This window comes from Cygnus olor, chromosome 4, assembly GCF_009769625.2.
Source record: "Cygnus olor isolate bCygOlo1 chromosome 4, bCygOlo1.pri.v2, whole genome shotgun sequence".
In the NCBI taxonomy this organism is placed as follows: Eukaryota; Metazoa; Chordata; class Aves; order Anseriformes; family Anatidae; genus Cygnus; species Cygnus olor.
The window spans coordinates 77426321-77444413 of record NC_049172.1 but is presented as its reverse complement, the minus strand read 5'-3'; the positions used below and the strand labels follow the sequence as shown (position 1 = coordinate 77444413).

Genomic DNA, 18093 nt, shown 5'->3' with positions numbered 1-18093 from the left:
CCGCTGCCCTGCCCCGGTCAAGGCCTCGGGCGCCTCGGGGCCGCCCGTAGCCCCCAGCGTCCCCTCCTCGGCCTGCGGGGCGGTAACGGCCCGGTGCGGGGTGCCCGCGGCGCTGGGGGGCTCCGGGGGCCTCCTGAGGGCCCGGTGTCCGTGCGCGGGGCCGCGCTCAGCGCCCTGACCCGGCCCGACCCGGGGGCGCGCAGGGCACCGCGGCCCGGCCGTTGTCCCGGTCACAGCTCGGGTCGGCACACGGGGCGCAAAGGCTGTGCGGGGGGGGGGGGGGAACCGGGGGGGCCCCGGTGCGGGCTGCTGGCGGTGGCGGCACGGGAAACAGCCGCCGGGGGCTGCACGGGGCAGGGCCGGGAGGGGCTGGGGGCTGCGGGCTGGGCCAGTCGCCGGGAGGAGCCCGGAGCAGCGGGGGCGCCCCCGCCCTGGCGGTGCCCGGGACCGGCGGGGGGGGGGGGGCGCGGGGGGGGGGGGGCGCGGGGGGCCCCGCCCGCAGCTCCCGGTCGGGGGCGGGGCCCGGTGGCGGCGGCGATGACGTCAGGGGGCGGGGGCGGGGCGGGGCGCGCGGCGCGGCCATTTGCAGGCACCGCCGGGCGGGCGCCGCCGGCAGCTCCGGGCAGCCGCGCTCCGTCCCCGCTCCCTCTCTCGTCTCCTCTCTCCTCTCCTCTCCTTTCCTCTCCTGTCCGCTCTTCTCCCCCTTCTCCCCGCTCCGCCTGCCCGTTCCGCAATGATGAGGCAGGCCCCGGCCGCACGGAAGGTACAGCCGCTGTCGTGCCTCCCCCCGCCCTCCCCCGGTACCGCTCGGCGTCGGGTCCGGGTCCGGGGCCCGCTGCGGGCGGGGGGGCGCGGGGCGAGGCGGCGGCACCGGGCTCACGGCCTCACCCCCCCCCCCCCCCCCCTCCCCCAGTGCCGCCGGGCAGCTGCCGCCAGCCGCGTGCCGGTGGCGGCCCGACCGGCCCCGCCGCGCCGGGAGCTCGCTCCGGGCCCCGCTGCGTGCCCGCGGGACCGGCCCCCGGCAGCGCCGGCAGCCACGGAGCGAGCGCGGCGGCAGCGGGAGGGCCGCGCCGCACCGGCCGGGCGCTGCGGTCTCACCGCCGTACAGCCGGGGGCCGGCGCTCCCCCGGCGCCCCCAGCAGAGCCCGGTCCCTCCCGGAGCCGGGTTACCGTAAAGCTCCCGCTCCGTCCGCTTCCCGGCGCGGGGTCCCGCAGAGGCTCTGGGCGCCCCCGCGGCAGGGCTCAGCCCCGCTCAGCAGAGGCCCGGCCGGCCCCCCGGCCCCTCCACCGGCTTTGGAAGGTCTCGGCTCGGTTTGGTCTCGGTTTTCCTCTCGCTGCTTTGCCTCGTGCGAATGCTGCAGGAAGGTTCGTGCGCGAGGCGTTGCCGCTTGTTTAAATGTGCTGAAATCCCGTGCAGAATGCCCCCAGCAGCACCGCGCGCGTTGGGACCCCTGGGAAAGCAGCCGGGATGGAGCTCGCCGGTGTCACGCTGCACGGGCGGTGATGGGGGCGACGCCAACAGGTGGGCTCTGGCCCAGCGCTCCCTGGAAGAGGCTCGGCTCCTCCATCGCCGGGCGATCGCTGGGAAGGGCGGTGCTGCCATGCAGCAGGAGCTGCACGCTGACCTCGGCCGCCCACTGCCAGAAGCCTCCCAGGGACAACGCGGGAGATCTCTGTGGCAGGGCCTGTGGTGCGGGGAGAGCTCTGCTCCGCTGCGCCTGAACCCTGTGAGCCGCGTCCAGCAGAAGACCTCGGCGAGGCGGTACCGGCCCTGCCCGGTGCGAGGAGATAACACAGGCGTGCTCGTCCGGAGGGCAAAGCTGCGGCACGCTCGGGATGGTGCCGGCACTCGGTGCTCTTGGCTGGCTCTGGGCTGCGACTCTCGTGCTCCGAGTGGAACCGACTGGGCGGCACCCCGGGACCTGCCATCCGCAGCCTCACATCACGCGTGGGTGACGCCGGCTGCTGCCGTGGGCAGTTGGAGGTAGCCGGGAGTTTCGCCGGGCTGGATGCGGGGTTTGTATACGAGTGAGTCTGCCTCGAGCCCCGGGTGCTGCTCTTGCTCCTGAGTGTGGGGCTGCCCAGGGAGCGAAGGGTGTGTAATAGCATCATCGAGTGTTTATGCAGCAACATTACGCAGCAGAGTTCAGAACCACCAAATAAAATATTAATAGCCACGATGGGTCGGTGCAGAGCATCCTGGCATCCGGGAGGTCACAAAGTATCCGCATTAAGCGACGGTGTGGGGAGCCAGTTCTGGAGCCTGGCAGAAGCTCGAGGGCCTGAGACCCGCTCCCGAGCAGGGCTTCCTCGATGGTCCCGCGGTGGGAAGTGCTCTGTCGGGGGCGTCGTGCTGCCTCCCTTGCTCTTGGATGCTCTTTGCCGCGTGGGGAGCGGGCAGTGAGAGCTGGAACCTAACTGATCGTAATGGCTGGGAAGGAGGAGCCAGCATCCCAGCCCGGGCATCGCTCTGCAAGCTGCTTACAAGTGCTTTGGAGACCACAGATGGTGAATTGCTGCCTGAAAGCTAACCCCAGCTGCTCCCTGAGGAGGCGCGAGGGTCTTGCCTTTATTCCAAGTGGCCTTCGCACTCAGCCCCAGGGGCTCCCCAGCGCCTTCGGACCCCTCCAGGCAGGGAGCACTTCTGCCTTCGCAGCGCTGGTTCGGAGGAGCGGGGCGTGCTGCGGACAGGCAGGTGGCGGGGACAGGCGCTGCAGCGGGAGCCTGGCCGCCCTCCCGAGCAGCAGACCTCTCCTCTGACCTCCCCTCAGCAAGGGGCGTTCGCCCGGTGCATCGCAGATCTGACGCTTCGGCTCTTGATAGCGGCATGGCATTGCGTGGTCTGGAGCCGAAACAACCTTCCGTGTTACGCTAGGCCGTGCTGGGAGAGGAGGCATGAGACCAGGATTGCTCTCTGTCGTTTAACGTGGCGGGCTTTTAAAGGCCGTCACCAGGAGGTCTCTGCCGTTCTTCAATATTCGCTTTGCAGTGGGGAAGGTGCTCTGCTTCTGCCCGCCCCCGTGGACCTGGAGCCGCCAGGCGAGGGCTGAGCGATGCGAGCGGGATCAGCGGTCACTTGTGTGGCGTTCCTGCTGGTGCTGCAGGGTCCTGGGGGGGCTTTCAGATCTCCGTGTGGATTTCTAGTGTCACGCCACGTAACCTTCAGTTAGCAGGGCTTTCCACAGAAGTCCTACTCTGGAAAAGCTTGGGCTACTGCTCTGAAGTCAGCGTGGTGTTTATCAGAGAGTCTTAAGCTTTTGCTGTTTTTGTTACGTTTTCCCAGATAGCTTTGCAAATTGGCAGATCTGGGAGATGTGCATCTTCCCCTCTGTGCTGACGTGGGCCTGCTGTTGAGTGCAGCCTTTTAGAAAACTGGAATCGAGCGGAGTAGGGTTTAGCCTGAGCAATCCAATTGTTGATTAGCTATTTTGAAGCGGCAATCTGTCCAGTTCTAGTCTATATACAAAAAGAAAAGTAGCTGCAAGATCTCCTGGCTGGCTTTTCCAGGCCCTCTGTGGAAGGCTGAGCATTGCTCCTGAACATCAGCGGAGCACTGGTCAGCGCGGCCGTGCTGCTGGAGGGAGGGCCGGGAGGAGCCGCGGTGCGGGGCTGGGCTGCAGCGCCCGAGCGTTTGCGAAGGGGCCGAGCGCCTTGTTCGTGTCTGCAGCCTCGGGTCCTGGCGCCTGGCTGCGCTTCTTGCTGCCGTCTGCTCTTGGTTACTTCTCGCGCTGGGTTAGGTAACGGTGAGAGATACAGGAGGGATAAGAGGTGAAGCAGCACGCGGAAAGCTTCAAACGCTCTCCAGTGCTGCTGTCCAGGCGTCGGAGCTGCTGCAGGGTGCAGGTGCCCGGTTTTGGTGGCTTCAGCGTCCCGCCGCCTGCGGGGCTGTCCAGCTCTCCCCACTGCGGGCTGGTGGAAGAGCGCTGCCGGCCGCTGCTGCAGCGGTCACGGCGCAGCGTTTGTTAACGGGACAGTCCGTGCCGACGTGTGACTGCCCTGCAGGGCGTGCCGAGCCGCGTGGCGTGAGATCGCTGCGCAGGTGACGGCTGTTCTGCTGCCGTGTTGTGTCCCAGACAGCGTGTGTGTTGGGGGCAGGGGGTCCTGCCTTGAAGCTTACAGGTGTATTCGTTTCCAGAAATGAGACGAAAATATGTAGTGTTTGAGAAGAAGCTTCACGAGATGTTACGCCTACAAATCTTACAACTAAAGAGCAGCGGAGCCCGGGGGCTCTGGCATCTCTGTGGGCAGCTGGTTTGGCGATGCTCTAGGGCCTTCAGAAACAAAGGGTGGGAGGGAGGAAATTTTTTTTTCTATATTTCTTGTAATAAAAAAGTCAATCTCACAGTTTTGTGACCTCTCTAGGAAAGACGGTGTGTTGAGCGAAACCCCCTTTTTGGCAGCAGAACGCTGGCGAGCCCTGAGCAGTGCTGCAGGAACGTGGCCGCGTTTCCAGGCTGACCCCGGGCAGCCCAGGTTTTGCCTGCAAAGCCGAAGCTCTTTTCGGAAGAAAACGGAGCCTCTGCCCCCAGGGCGCCTGCTGGAGTCCTGGGGCTGGCTCCTGCGTGGATCCGTGGGTTTTGGGCTGTAGCCAGCCCTGTGGTCCCGCACCGATGTTACAGGGGGAGAAGTTGGGCTGGGGCACGGCGAATTCCGGGCGGTCTGGGCCAGAAAACCTGAGCGGGAGGCTGGGCTGCTGCCGGGCTCTGTCTCCTTGGGGGCTCTGCTTGCAGGGTTTCACCTGGAGCTGTGCTGGGAGCGTGGGTTAATGAGCACCAACACCTGATGCCACGCACACTAATTGCAGTGATGTCTTTTGTTTCCTTTACCTGTTCTCTGCTGCATCTGCTGCTGTGCTGCTGCGGTCTGTCTCTCTGCTCCTGTCTTTCCCTGTGTGAATGTTTCTCCTCCTCTGCCTTCTCCTGTTGCCCTCCAGACCACCGCCCGGCGGCCCAAGGTGAGAACCAGCAGCTGCGGTCCGGGGGCGTTGAGCACCCCTGGTTTTCTAAACTATGAACTCGTTGAGTGTTGACCCCAAAGTGCGTTCGCTGTTGTCCTTTGTGCAGAACCTGAAGGAGCTCACAAGACTGTGCTCCTCTAGAGTCACTGGGGACAGCCTTCTGGTGCAAACCGTGTATTGAGAAACTTGGTGCTCTTAGCCAGAGCTCATCTAACAGAGCGGAGCTTAAAGGCAGCGAACTAATGCCAAGCCTGGCTGGCAGAGCACGCTGCTTGGTGTCCCCGTTAATGTCGTTACTTGCTTCTCACTGACTGTTGCTAGCTCATGCGGGAGACTTTGCAGCATCTTGAGTTTATCAGCGGGAGGAGAGAGGTAAGAGCTAGCTTCTGGGACTGCACTGATTCCAGCACAGAGAATCACTCACGTTTCGAGGTCTGCCCCAGCAAGTAGGACCTGCAAAGGAGCACAGCACATGATTGGATGAGAACAAACAAGGGAGATAAAACCTCAAAGAGCTCTTCAATAGCCAAGTTATGGTTTGTAAACGATAAGCAATTTTCTCTCTTCTGTGTAGGGTACTCTGCAGGGAGGGCTTCATTTTCACTGACGTATACAAGAAACACAAAGCAGGGCAGCAGCTGATCCACTGCGTCCCAGTGCAGCCGGGATCCCAGCTGCCAGGTGTCTGGCTGTCCCTTGAAAAAAATGCCCAATTAACGGGCATTTGGGCACTGTAGGACCAGAGCCCCACCTGAGGTAGGGCCTCATGGGTTTAAAAAAAAAAAAAAAGTGACAGCAGTATATGAGCAGCCTGCGAGGTTAAAACCTGTAGGTTAAAATTTCCTCTAAAGCGTCTAAAAGTGTAAAACCCCACGTGCCTGAGACAGGGCAGGGGTTTTGCTGCGGGCCTGTGCGACACGTTTACAGCGAGGCAGAGAAGTGAGCTCAAGGTAAGCAGCTTTGGTGTGCTGCTGTGGATTTCAGGCCAGCTTGCAGTCCCACCTGGGAGCTTGCCCTTTACCAGGCAAGTCCAGGAGAGCTCTCAGCTGATCCTGTGCCACTGCCCCCCTCCAGTGATGTTGTGCTGCCTGTGCTGGGGAGGAGCAGGGAGCGGATGTCCTGCGTGACTTTCTCCCACTCCTGTGATCCTACGCCCACACCGGGCAGGAAGGTAGATGAAGCCATCCGTGCATGCCTGTTGAGATCAGAGCTGCTGCCCATGCTGACCAGCGGGCACCCCACAGCACCCAGGGCCCCTCCCGAGCATCGCACCCTGTTCTGGTCGGGCTCACAGCCGCATCCGCAACAGATGGGGTCAGCAGGCAGGTCTCGTCCTGGGCCACTGGTTTCAGTGGGAACCACTGGTGGGGGTTGTGCAGTAACTGCTCGGGGCTCTAGGGGTGCCAGGGCACGCTGCCCTGTGGTCCTCCTGGCAGCAAGCGCATCCCCGGGACCTTGCCGGGCCCCAGCCACCAGGCTGTCAGCGGGCTCTGCACCACTAAGCCGCACCAGGTGTGTCCCCGGGCGATGCTTCTCCCTGCCCGCAGAAGCTTAAAGCTCGCTCTGTGAAGTGTTTTTAATCCCCAGAGCAGCAGGAACGAGAACTTCCTTGTTCTGAGCGTCACGTTTCTTGGAGATCCCACGAGTGGCTTGGCACCACAGGGTCTGCTCCCGGGGGCTGTGCTCAGGAGGGAAGGCTGAGCCTGCCTGTCCGTGGGGCGTTTATCAACTGCAGCTGGGCCAGGCTTGGCCAAAATGAGCGAAGAGTCTGCAGAAGACCCGGCTGCAGCAGGGCAGGTGATTGCCCTGTTCCTAGTGCTGCTTTAGCAGGCAGGAGCAGTGCTGCCCGTGCCGTGCCTGTCTCAGTGCCCATCCCTTGCCAGCCTGGGTGAGCTGTGTGCCTTGTGAGACTGCAGTGCACCAAAAAGCCAAGACTGAGGAGTAAAACAGTCAGGAAATTAATTTACATGGTGTTAGGTGCCATGGAGATGAGTGCTTCAGCAGTGCAGCACGTGAGGGGCCGATCAGGTGAACCCCGATCCTGGGTTATGCAGCCAGCCTCGCTGCCAGCCTTCCAGCCTGCGGTTAGCAGCTCCGTAAGCGCTGGTGAAGCGGCTCTGCTGCGCTGCTTTCAGGTTCCTTTGGTTTCCCCTGGGCTCAGATGAACCCTTGGTACTCTTCATTTTGTCCGCCTGTTGCCCTAGGATCCGTTGCTTTGTGCCCACAGCCCAGTTGCAAGCAGAGGACGCAGGTTTGGGAGCCTGCTGCAGTGTCCACATGGCGCTGTCGGCAGCATCCCCGTGCCCGAGCTGGGCGCAGCGCGAGCCCCTTCCCGCGGCAGCCCGGTGTCCGCAGCCCTCTGCACAGGGCGCAGAGGGGCGAGAGCTGCCCGGCCCCCGGCTCTGTGCGCTTTTGGGTTTTGCTGTCTCATCCTCCGCAGCTGGAACCCCAAAAGCCCCGGGCACGTGCCCCGTCTGCAGACAGTGCTGAGGACCCCCCTCAGTCCCTTCGCTGACCCGGTCTGCACGCTCGCCTGATGGGCGAAGGCAGTGCCTGCGGCTGGGCTTAGCGTGAGGAACACGGCGCTCAGTCTGACTGCAGCAGCAGGGCAGATGTGGTAGCGCAAGGGAATAGTTTGCAAGGCAACCTCTTATTGTCCCTGTTACTACAGGAGGGAGGAGAGGGACTGCTGCGTCCGACCTGTAGCAGGGTTTGTGTGCGCAGACAAAAATCTGTGGTTTTGTTTGTTTTTTAGCTATGGTAGTGGCATAATAAACTTTTACCTTCCCTTCAGCAACTGATTATCTATGAATTTTGCTCAAGTCAGACTCTGTAGCATAAAACCCACAGAATTTATTGCTGGGAAATCTCCAGAGTGCTGTTCATCCTCAGCACAGTGCAGGTCTCGGTAAAACCAGGTCATGGATGTGCTCAGCGTAGCCAGAGGCACTTTGCCATCACTGTCCCCCTGTCACCGTGCTCTGCTGAGCCCCTTCTGCCATCTGGGCGAGCTGTGCCCGACCTCAGCCCTCTCCCAGGGCATCCCCCCTGCCTGGGTGGGACTGTGCTGCCCGAACTCCCGCTCCGTTCGTATTGCAGCCAGTAAGTACCAAAGGAGTGCGAGAGCCTAAGGCACCTCTGAAGTTTTATTCTGGGTTTCCTCTGTGCTGGAAATGTGGGTCTCAAGGACGGTGGTGGCAATGGACCAACACCGTGGTGAAAGGAAGGCAGGACTGAAGCGAGGTGTGAGCGCAGGGAGGCAGACTGGCCGTGGAAACCCCCTCTCCCCCCGAGACGCTCTCCTCTGATGCTCTCCTCTGCCCGCGTTGTTTTGCAGCCCACCCGGACCACCAGTTCCGCAGCATCCAGCGGCACGGCCGGGCCCTCGGGCTCGGCCTCTGCCTCTGGCGGGGAGATGAGCAGCAGCGAGCCCAGCACGCCCGCTCAGACGCCGCTGGTGGCCCCTGTCATCCCGTCTCCTTCCCTCACCTCGCCGGTGGCACCGATGGTTCCCTCGCCCACCAAGGTAAGGCGCGGCGCCGGCTGCGGTCGGTGTGGGGGAGAGGAGCAGAGAAAACACCCCCGGCACTCGTAGGAGGGAAATGGACCGGCGGTGGTCCCTGTGCAGGGCTCGTTTGCCCGCCCCATGGGGGCCTGCCAGGCTTCGTCCCGCAGGCAGCCGGGGCTGTGGGGGCAGCGGGCCCAGCTTGGCGGGGGCCGGATGCAGAGGCTGATGGCCCAGACCCGGGAAGGCGCTGGAGAAACAAAGGGTGCCGTGGCCTCGCTCGGCTCCTGGTGCGTTCTCCCTCCCCGGTCCCCGTGGGACACACGTGGTGTCAGACCAACCCCAGGAAACGTGCCGAGGGGCTGAGGCTGCGACTCGGCGGTGCGGGGGGTGCCCCTGATGTGTCCGGCACAGGGCTGGGACGCGGCCCCCGTCCTCCCACTGGCATCAGCAACCCGCAGTGGGCAGGCCAGCAGGAGGTGTGCCCTGGGTCACTGCTGCCTTCAGGTGCACAGACCCCTAGGGAGGAGCCATCTTTCTCTAGCTTGGGTCTTTCTAATAATTATATCTGCGTAGTCATTCCATTTTTGTTCTTTAAAATAGTTTTTCATTACTTCCGTCCTGCTTTGTATTAATTAGTTAAAATGAGAGCTCGTGAAAGATTTAGGGCACAAGGGTGAGGAATTAATAGCGTGAGAGGACAGAGAGCCTGCTCTGAGGTTGTGTGTCAAGGAAACGGCTGGAAGAGTCACCAGCGGGTGGGAAGGAAGGAAGGATGTTGCCGTTCCCCTGAGCCCTGCCTGGCCCGGAGGGTTGTGGTACCAGGTTTATGGAAAGTCTGCAAAAACTATTTGCGTGGTAGCGCTGATGACAGCGGCATGTGCAGGGTTGAGAAAGCAGCAGAGAAGTCTGGTCTTCCTGCACTGTTTGACGTGTGGAATTTTTTCAAAGCCCATTCCTTAATGTCACCCAGCTTTGTGACTCTTCAGCTTCGGTCACGGGGCTGCTTTCAGCCGGGGCTCCTGCCGGGAGAGGAGGGCCGCGTCCCCTTCTGCTGCCCTTGCTCACAGCCAGGTACCGCGTGCTGGTGTCAGCATTTAGGTGGCAGTGGGAGCTGACCTGGCCAGAAAAGACCTGGCAAATACAGGATGAGGTTTCCTTGCCGTGGGATCGAGTGGGCAGCGGTGGGGAGCCTGGGACCGTCCCCGGTGGTGGCAGTGCAGGCGGTGCCGCTTGCAGGCTGCAGCTGCAGGCAGGGGGGAGTGGGACTGAAACCCAGGGGCCGGGTGGGGACCGGGAGCTTTACCCAGCACTGTGCAACTTCACCTACAAAATGTAAGGACGGTGGGCCCTCAGGTGGGGTCAGGGTGTTCTTTAAAGGATGCAGACGCCGAGCTTTCCTCACAGGCGCGTGGTGGCAGGGGGTGAGGTAAGCAGCAGCAGAGGAAACCCCGGCGGGCACCGGGGAAGGGTTCTCAGGGTGAGGGTGGTCGGATGCTGGGAGGGGTCTGGGGGGGCCGCGGGGCCTTGTCCGTGGGGACAGCCAGCCCTGGCCAGACAGCCCCGAGCAGCCTGGCCTCCGCGGCGTGGCCGTGGGCCTGACCGCAGAGCTCCGCTCGTCTCCTCCAGGACAGGCCCGGCTAACTGAGACCTTTCTCTGTCCCCAGAGCGCCTCGGCAGCCTCCCGGGTGGGCCCCGAAGGCCAGGTGACCGCCGCCCCGCGGCTCTGGTTTGATGAGTGTGCATGTGGAAGCTGTGTGTCGGCTCGGCAACGGGCGGCTGAGCTTTGCCTAGACCTAACTCGCTCTTCAGCAAAACCTCGCGCGTGGCTGAATGCCCTTATGGCCTTGTGCCGCTCGAGCGATGTTTTCCCTCCCCGTAGGCAGCTCCCCAGTGACAGCCCAGCCGTCTGCATTGGAAACTCGGCGCTGACCTCGCCGCTTTTTAGGGCAGTCACTGTGCCTTCCCCAGAGAACAGGAGGCTTGTCCGGGGAGATGCTGTAGCCGGGTGGGATGCGGCCCCCGAGGGGGCAGCATTTGTGGCTTGTTGGAGACCTCGGGGCTGGGGCCCTTCCCCATGCACCAGCTTTAGTTTCAGCCACTTTGACTGGTCACAAAACAACGCCGCGGGCTCCGGCTGTGTCCCTGTGCAGCCCTGCCCGGCCCAGCGCTGACCAGGATCAGGCAGCACCGCCTCAGGCCCTGTCTTACTCGAGGCGTAGCCGGTTTTCTGACAGCCCAAATCCGCTGGGAGCAGGAGTGGATTCAGGCTGGGAGCTGCGGGATCCCTGGGGGACCCTGGCTGCTGTGTGAGCTGCGCTGGGGCTCGCAGCACAGGCAGCTTTTGGCTTTGATGCCTCCAGGCAGCAGCACTCCCAGCTTTAGGCTTGTGCCAGGCTTGCCCCTGTAGCCCTCGGTGGCCAAGACCCCCTTTTTTTCAGAGGTCTGCCGTGGTCTGCAGGCTGGACGCCATGGAAGGGAGAGGGGAGCAGCTCCCACGGAGCACAACAAGCGTGTGGCATGAGCACGGTTTGTGATGTGCCCCACTGGTGTGTCTGCACGTTTGGGTTACACACTAATAACTAAAAGCACGGGCTGCTCTGTCTGTAACGCTGCACACGTTGTTGTGTTAGAACCTTTCTGTGAGATCTGCTCTTCGTGGAAATGTTTCCTGCGTGCCATAACTCTGCTGCGACCCTAGGGGGAGGAGGAGAGTTACCGAAGGGTGAATTTGGGCGGGTTACTGCCTCGGGTTTTATTTATTTACTTTTGTTAAAAGATTTGGGCATCCTTAGTTCCCGGTGAAGTCAGTGGCTAGGTGCTCAGCATCATGTGTGAGCCAGCCTCTGTCAGTGTCAAGGGGAACACATCACGAGTTCTGTGTAGAAATAATCAACAGGTTGAATAGATTAACTTTGTAGCTGCAAGTGCAGAGTGATGCGCTCTTCTAAAAGTGCCCTGGTAATGATGCCAAGTTACAGGCGGGTGACTGGGCCAGGTTCTGAGGTTTTGCTCTCAGTGGGTTAAATCAATGTCTTTGGAGGTCTCTCCAAAGAATGTTCCTGTTCCCTCTGGTAATTCTTTGCTTGACTTTGCAGGAGGAGGAGAATTTGCGTTCTCAAGTCAGGGACCTGGAGGAAAAATTGGAGACTCTGAAGATAAAGCGAAATGAAGACAAAGCAAAGCTTAAAGAGCTCGAGAAGTACAAGATCCAGCTGGAGCAGGTGCAGGAATGGAAGAGCAAAATGCAAGAGCAACAGGCTGATCTCCAGAAACGGTTAAAGGAGGCCAAAAAGGTGGGCATCCCTGGGGAGCCGCGCAGCCACGATACTGGGGCTGGCATAGGGAGGAGTGATCCCAGGGCTAATTCAGTTGCTGAGAATGATTTGTTTGTTTTGGGTGGGAGTTGTGTGTTTTGTTCTGTTTTTTTAATATCCTAGCATTAAACTGCGGACTGTCCTGGCTCTTGGCCTTCTGAATACATGCAGGGTTGTAAAATGGCCTCTGACCTCACCTATCGCTGTTCTCTCCAACGTAAATATTGATTTAGGTATTGAGCTGCCAGTGCAAATGCCAAGTACAGTCAGACTACACTGCATGTTTAATTCACCATGTGCGCGTGGGTGCCGACTACATCTGGTGCGTCGTGGCAGTAGTGCATGCAGCTTGTCCTGGAGCTGGAGTCATAGCTTCCTTCTTTACCCACGCTAGCTGTGAGAGCAGACAGCCTTTGGGCGGACCTTGCACAGGCCTGTCAAGGTATCAGATTTTGTGCACCCTGGGAATTGCTTTGCTTTCTGCTGCCTGCCTGACCCATCTGTCAGACAGCTTGAGGCAGGAATGTCTGCGCTATCCACAAATCGATTCCTCTGTCAGTCTTGTGCAGGGTAAGACAAGACAGAGTTGGGGCGGTTTCCTTTAATAGCTGGGAATGGAGAGTGTGATGGTTGAGGAGCAGGTCGTCCATCTGACCGTGCAGGGTAGGTGTCCCCGTGTGGCAGCAGCTGCCTTTCTCCAGTTTAATCTGCTGCTGCAGCTCTGCCAGAGCTGTGGGAATGGCACCGTTAAGATTCCAAACCTGCTGATAAACTGCTGTTCCCACCTTCAAAGTCTGAAGGAGAGTTCCTGGAGATCTTGGAGCTCAGTTCAGAAACCGGTAGGCTCCAGCAGCTTTAAAAGCATTGCCAGGTGCTGAGGTTTCCGATGCAGCTGCGACAGCCAGCCCTGTAGGAGCGTGCCCACCGGTAATGGAGCAGGACCTGCTCACCTCCCCCGATGCCGGCTGTGCAGGCCTAAGCTTCCCTGATGTCCCAGTGCCTGGATGTCTTGACAGATTTCTTGAAACTGGCATGCCGCTTCTAATTTCCTCCGTGAAGGAGGTTTTTTTGCCCTGCACTCTTGTCTTTGACTCTCTGATGTTTGTGAGGAGTCATCTTGTCCTCCCTCTTGCTTGTTCCTGTGTTATGCTGGGGGATTCCCCTCTGAGAGTGGGCCGAGTGTCCTTGCACAGTGCTCGTCGCGTACAGCAGTTCCATCCCAGCGTGGCTGTGTTATAAATACAGCAGTGACACACGCTTTTCTTCGTTGTGCTGAGTCAATGATCAGTACAGGTTCTATCTGGGAGCTGGGCTGAAGGAAGTTGGAGTGTCTCAGGAGCTGTTCTTGCACAGCGCTTGGATGATCCAGTGCTCTGGAGCCTTGTTGGAGCCAAGCATGTCCTGACGGTGTCAGGGAAGGCTTAGGGCTGGGGGGGTTATCAGTGTGTATAAATACCTGGGGGGGGTCTCCACCGTTCCTTTCCTTACGTGCTCTGGGTCAGTTCCTCCCTCCAGCAGGCTCCCAGTCCTGTTTGTCTGTTGTAGACTTTTAATTTGTTAAAATTCTTCTCCCTTTAGCTAACATGCTGTATCTCGAGCTCCTGCTCTGCAGGGTAGCTTGGTGAGAGTCGCTGCCAGTGAAAGCCCCAGGGCTGGGAGCTGAGGGCCCTGGGCGCTGCTCCTTATGGAGAAGCATTTCTCCATCGGGCTGTGCTGCTGCTGTCGTGGTTCAGCAGGGGAAGGTGCTGAGCCGCTGGGATTTGCACCGTGCCCACGAGCCCTGCGCCAGCTCGTGCTGGGGTGTGGTGTCCTTACCCCCCAGGTGAGGGGTTCCTGGATCCCTCCCTTCTTCTGAAGACTTGTCTCCTCCTAACGATAGCTCTAGGCTGCCTTCTCTCAGCTGGCTTTTGTGCTGTCCTCGCCCGAGTTAGGGAATCACGGCTCCCTGCCCAGCCCTGCCTGCGGGTGTCACTGGGTGTCTGCTGTTTGGTGATTACTGCTCGCTCTGCTCCCCAGGGACAGGCCATGCGCTCCTCACGCTGCAGCTCGGTGCTCTCGGGCAGTCGGCAGCACTCCAGCAGTGCTGAGAAAAGAGCTTTTTCTTCTCTCTGCTCTTTGTCCTGTTTTGTCCCGGTGGCTCCTTCTTTTCTTTCCCCAGCGGTCTGTTTGTTTGTGTGGTCCAGTACAAGTGCTGCAGGTCTAGGTCTCTTCTCTCTTCACGCCCACCTCCCCTCGCCTGCAGAGTGGTTTCTGTGGGGGTGCTCCTGCTGGGCTCTTGTGATGGAGGGGAGAGGTTCCTGGGAGAGGGGAGATGGACGCTGGGGGGAACGGGCGATGGGCCTTCTCCTTTCAGCCCTGACACAATTTGTCAGTGAGACTTGTTCCCTTTGGGAGAGCCGTGGGAGTTGTAATCGTCTAAGGCTCGTGGTTTGTGAGAGGGCTCTCATCACCGGCCTTGGGCATCCAAGGCATGGTCTCACCTGCGTGTGCTTGGCCACAGGAAGCCAAAGATGCCCTGGAAGCCAAGGAGCGCTACATGGAGGAGATGGCAGACACCGCCGACGCGATTGAAATGGCGACCCTGGACAAGGAGATGGCGGAGGAGCGAGCAGAGTCCCTGCAGCAGGAGGTGGACTCCCTGAAGGAGAAGGTGGAATATCTCACCATGGACCTGGAGATCCTAAAGCACGAGATTGAAGAGAAAGGTGGGAGAGCAGCTGGGAAGGCAGCTCTGGGTGGTCTTGGCTGGGGCGCCCCTCCGCAGGGCAGAGCCGGTGGCTGCCGGGGAGCTGCGGTGGCTCCTCACCGCTGATCGCAGCGGGGCTGAGGCTTGGCCTCTGCGGCTCCTCCCTGGCACCCGCCGCGGCTTTCTGCTGCCAGCCCTGCTCGGCAGGGAGCGACCGCCACGCCTGGGCAGGGCAGGGCAGCAGGGCAGCAGCTCAGTGTCGTGCTCAGCCGGGCGCCGGCCTCGCTGCAAAGGCAGAGATCGAGCTGCTGCTCTCTGAGCCTGGGGATGAGCATTCTTGTCCTGGGCTTGGGGAGGCTCAGGTTTAATGCCAGAGGCTTAGTTTTAAAACTCGTTACTGTTTCTGGGGCCAGCGGATCCCACCCCAAAAGGTGTTGCGAGTAGGACATACTTCATGTGATCGGTAACGTAACTGCTTTTGATGCTCACTGATTTTAGATCCAACTTGCCAGCTTTGCACTGAGCATAGCTTCAAAACCAGTGCACTGCCCTCGATTTGATTCCCCTGTGCCTTTGTAGCTCTTTGTATTCAAGGTGAGCTTTAAAAATTACACACAGCAGGAAACGAGCCAGCCGTTAAGCACTTACGCATGTATAAATACTTGTATTTATACCTGAAATAAATCAAACCCGTAGAAGATCAGGCATGCAGGTAGAGGGATGTGACAAAGATGGACGTGTTGAGGGAGAGGGAAGAATGTGGAGAGGACAGCAGTAGCCTGCAGGGACACCTGGACGTTGCTGAAGTGAGCGATGTCTTTTTATTTGAGTTTGGTTTCGCTGAATCCTGGGGGCCAGGAGGGTTGAGATGAGAGCTGAGAGCACTCGCTGCACGCGGCGATGTGCAGCTCTGCCGTGGCCCAGCGGGGCTGGTACGGTGGTTCTCCCTCTGCAATGATGGCCTCGATGGCGTCAGGGGAATCTGTCAGCCTGTGAGCCCAGTGTTAGGCACCAGGCTTCAGTTTTGCACAGGTGCAGGAGGAGATGGGTTTCCCCTTGGTATGAGGTAGCTGTCCTCCTCCTGGTGCTCGCGACGTCACGTTTGTGTTGAGGGATCTGGATCTGGTTAGCAGCTGGTATTTCTGCACAAGCAGAATAACGTTTCCTTTCCACTCCAGGCTCGGATGGAGCAGCATCCAGTTACCAAGTCAAACAGCTGGAAGAGCAAAATGCAAGACTCAAGGAAGCTCTAGTAAGGTAGGAGACCGCTCGCCTCCTCAGAAGGCTGGGAGGCTGCTGCTGAAGTTGCTCCCTGTAAGAGCCCGTGCCCTCGTGGTCTTTCTTTACACCCTTGGTTCTTCCCTTCTGTGCTTTAGCCCGTCCCATGTGTAGTTGTTCCTTCCTCCCTGTCTCACCTGTGCTCTGTTGTTTGTTTCCCATTCTGCCTTCTTTGCTCCCTCCAGCCCCTGTGGCTCTGATTTTTTTTCAAAGGTGCTGGCTCAGGCGCTGGTTGGGCATTACAAACGTCCTTGGGAAAGCTTAAAAAATTCACCTCCGTGCCCAGCTGGTCCGTGCAGGTCAGCAGGGCTCTTCAGCAGCCCACTGCCAGTGGGCAGCCAGCACAAATGGGGGTGCGATGTCTTGAAACCCACCAGGAGTGGTGTATTGCAAGGGGACGGCTTCTCGGCCTCTGCTGGGCTGGTGGTGAGTCTGGTCGCTCTCTTGAAGGATGCGGGACTTGTCTGCCTCAGAGAAGCAGGAGCATGTGAAGCTTCAGAAGCAAATGGAGAAGAAGAACACGGAGCTGGAGTCCCTGCGCCAGCAGAGGGAGAAGCTTCAGGAAGAGGTGAAGCAGGCAGAGAAAACGGTCGATGAGCTAAAGGAGCAGGTGAGTCCACTGGCAGAAGGGTGGGTGGGGAGGGGAAGCTCGGGGCTGCATTGGGCACCGAGCAGCTGCTGCCAGGCAGCTTTGGGTCACCTCTTGGCGCACAGCTCTTTCTGTCCATCGCTCCTGGAGAGCCTCAGTTGATGATACTGCTGCAGGGACTTTAACTTCTGGTCTGCACTCACAAGCAAACGCTGTTCCAGCCCTGGAGCTGTGCTGGGCTCTGCTTGGTGCGAGGGTGGCTCCCGAGCGTAGGGCGCAGGCTGGTTGTGCTTCCCAGCAGCGATCTGCTGCTCCCTGAGGTCTGGTCCGTGTAATCTCCCTGCCTGGCCATCGTGGTGAGGCTTGTTCCTTGCCAGGCTGAGACGTGGGTGCGGGTGTGGGGCCGCCCTGAGGAAGCCCCCGGGGTGGATCTTTGTTCCCTGCAGAGCTGCCTGGGCACTTCTCTGAACTGCTCGCCCAGGGCGACCTGGCCCCGCGCTACCTGAGCATTGCCTGGGTTATGTAGACGTGGGCTGCTGGCAGAGGTGATGCCTCTTAGTGCAAGGACTGCAACACCCGTTCTCTGTTAAGTGTGTGTGTGTGTGTGTGTAACCACCTCCTAGGCCCTCGGGGAGCTTGTTAAGGCCTGTGTCATGAGTCTAGAGACCCAGCCCAAAGGTCAGCATCGTTTACACTGACCTGAAGCTGTTCAACATTGTGCCCTGGAGCTGCAGCTAAAGAGCCAGTAACAACTGTAAGAGCCAAGCCTTGCTTTTCGTGTGCTCTTCTTGCTGGGGCTACAGGACCGGCTGCTGGCTGTACTGGTTTGAGGTGTTTGCTGTCCTGAGGGGGGTGTTCTCTGTTACTGGGAGGGGGGCGCACCAGCCATGTCCCACAGGACGATCCCACTGTGGTGTAAAGTGACTTTAAACTGCGTTCTCCAGCTGGGTTGTACTGTGATGCGGTGCGTGCTTCCAGGTGGATGCTGCTTTGGGTGCTGAAGAGATGGTGGAGACCCTGACAGAGAGAAACCTAGACCTGGAGGAGAAGGTCCGGGAGCTGCGTGAGACTGTCGGGGACCTGGTAAGGCAAACTCCTCTGGGACAAGGGGCAGTGCTTGCGCTGCCTCCTTCACACCTGCCGTGCGGAGGGGCTGGCACAAGGGCTGCCCAGCCTCTCGCTGGGCAGTGAGGCTGCCCGAGGTGCTGGGAGCTGCCTGGCAGCAGTGCCAGAGGGGTCTGGGAGCCTCCACAGGCATTGTGCTCAGTGCCACTTCCGAGCGGCGTGCCCGTGTGCTGTGCGGGGCATGCCCTTTGCACCCCAGGGCGCCCGTCCGCTCCGCTCCGAAAACACCAGGCTGTGGAGTAACTGCGTCCCCTGCTGCCCCCTTGCCAGGAAGCCATGAACGAGATGAATGATGAGCTGCAGGAAAACGCCCGGGAGACGGAGCTGGAGCTGCGGGAGCAGCTGGATATGGCAACGGCGCGGGTCCGCGAGGCGGAGAAGCGCGTGGAGGCTGCGCAGGAGACCGTGGCCGACTACCAGCAGACCATCAAAAAGTACAGAGAGCTGACTGCTCACCTCCAGGTAGTGCGTTCAGCGCTGCGGTGGGGCTGGGCTGGGGAGCAGGCGCTGCCAGCCAGGAGTGCTTCCCCTGGAGCCGAGGTCCTTCGGGAGCAGACCTCAGTGACAGGGAGGCAGCACGCGTGGGCGAGAGCATTCCCAAAGGAGGTGGCCCCTGGGGATGGGATGGTGGGAGCA

At 60.3% G+C, this 18093-nt stretch overlaps 1 protein-coding gene across 11 annotated transcripts in view; it reads left to right on the top strand.

Annotated features, from left to right (window-relative positions):
* DCTN1 (dynactin subunit 1) overlaps positions 1-18093 on the top strand; it is a 70228-nt gene that overhangs the window by 39653 nt on the left and 12482 nt on the right. For 5 of the 11 annotated variants that reach the window (XM_040556690.1, XM_040556691.1, XM_040556688.1 and 2 more), the window contains 8 exons: positions 4934-4954; positions 8295-8483; positions 11561-11758; positions 14280-14484; positions 15644-15722; positions 16194-16353; positions 17311-17415; positions 17728-17919. In XM_040556690.1, coding sequence (XP_040412624.1) covers positions 4934-4954; positions 8295-8483; positions 11561-11758; positions 14280-14484; positions 15644-15722; positions 16194-16353; positions 17311-17415; positions 17728-17919 — 1149 coding nt within the window. Of the gene's footprint in view, positions 1-596; positions 764-4933; positions 4955-8294; positions 8484-11560; positions 11759-14279; positions 14485-15643; positions 15723-16193; positions 16354-17310; positions 17416-17727; positions 17920-18093 lie in introns of those variants that run through there. The other 6 variants (XM_040556695.1, XM_040556694.1, XM_040556689.1 and 3 more) reach the window with 2 other exon arrangements.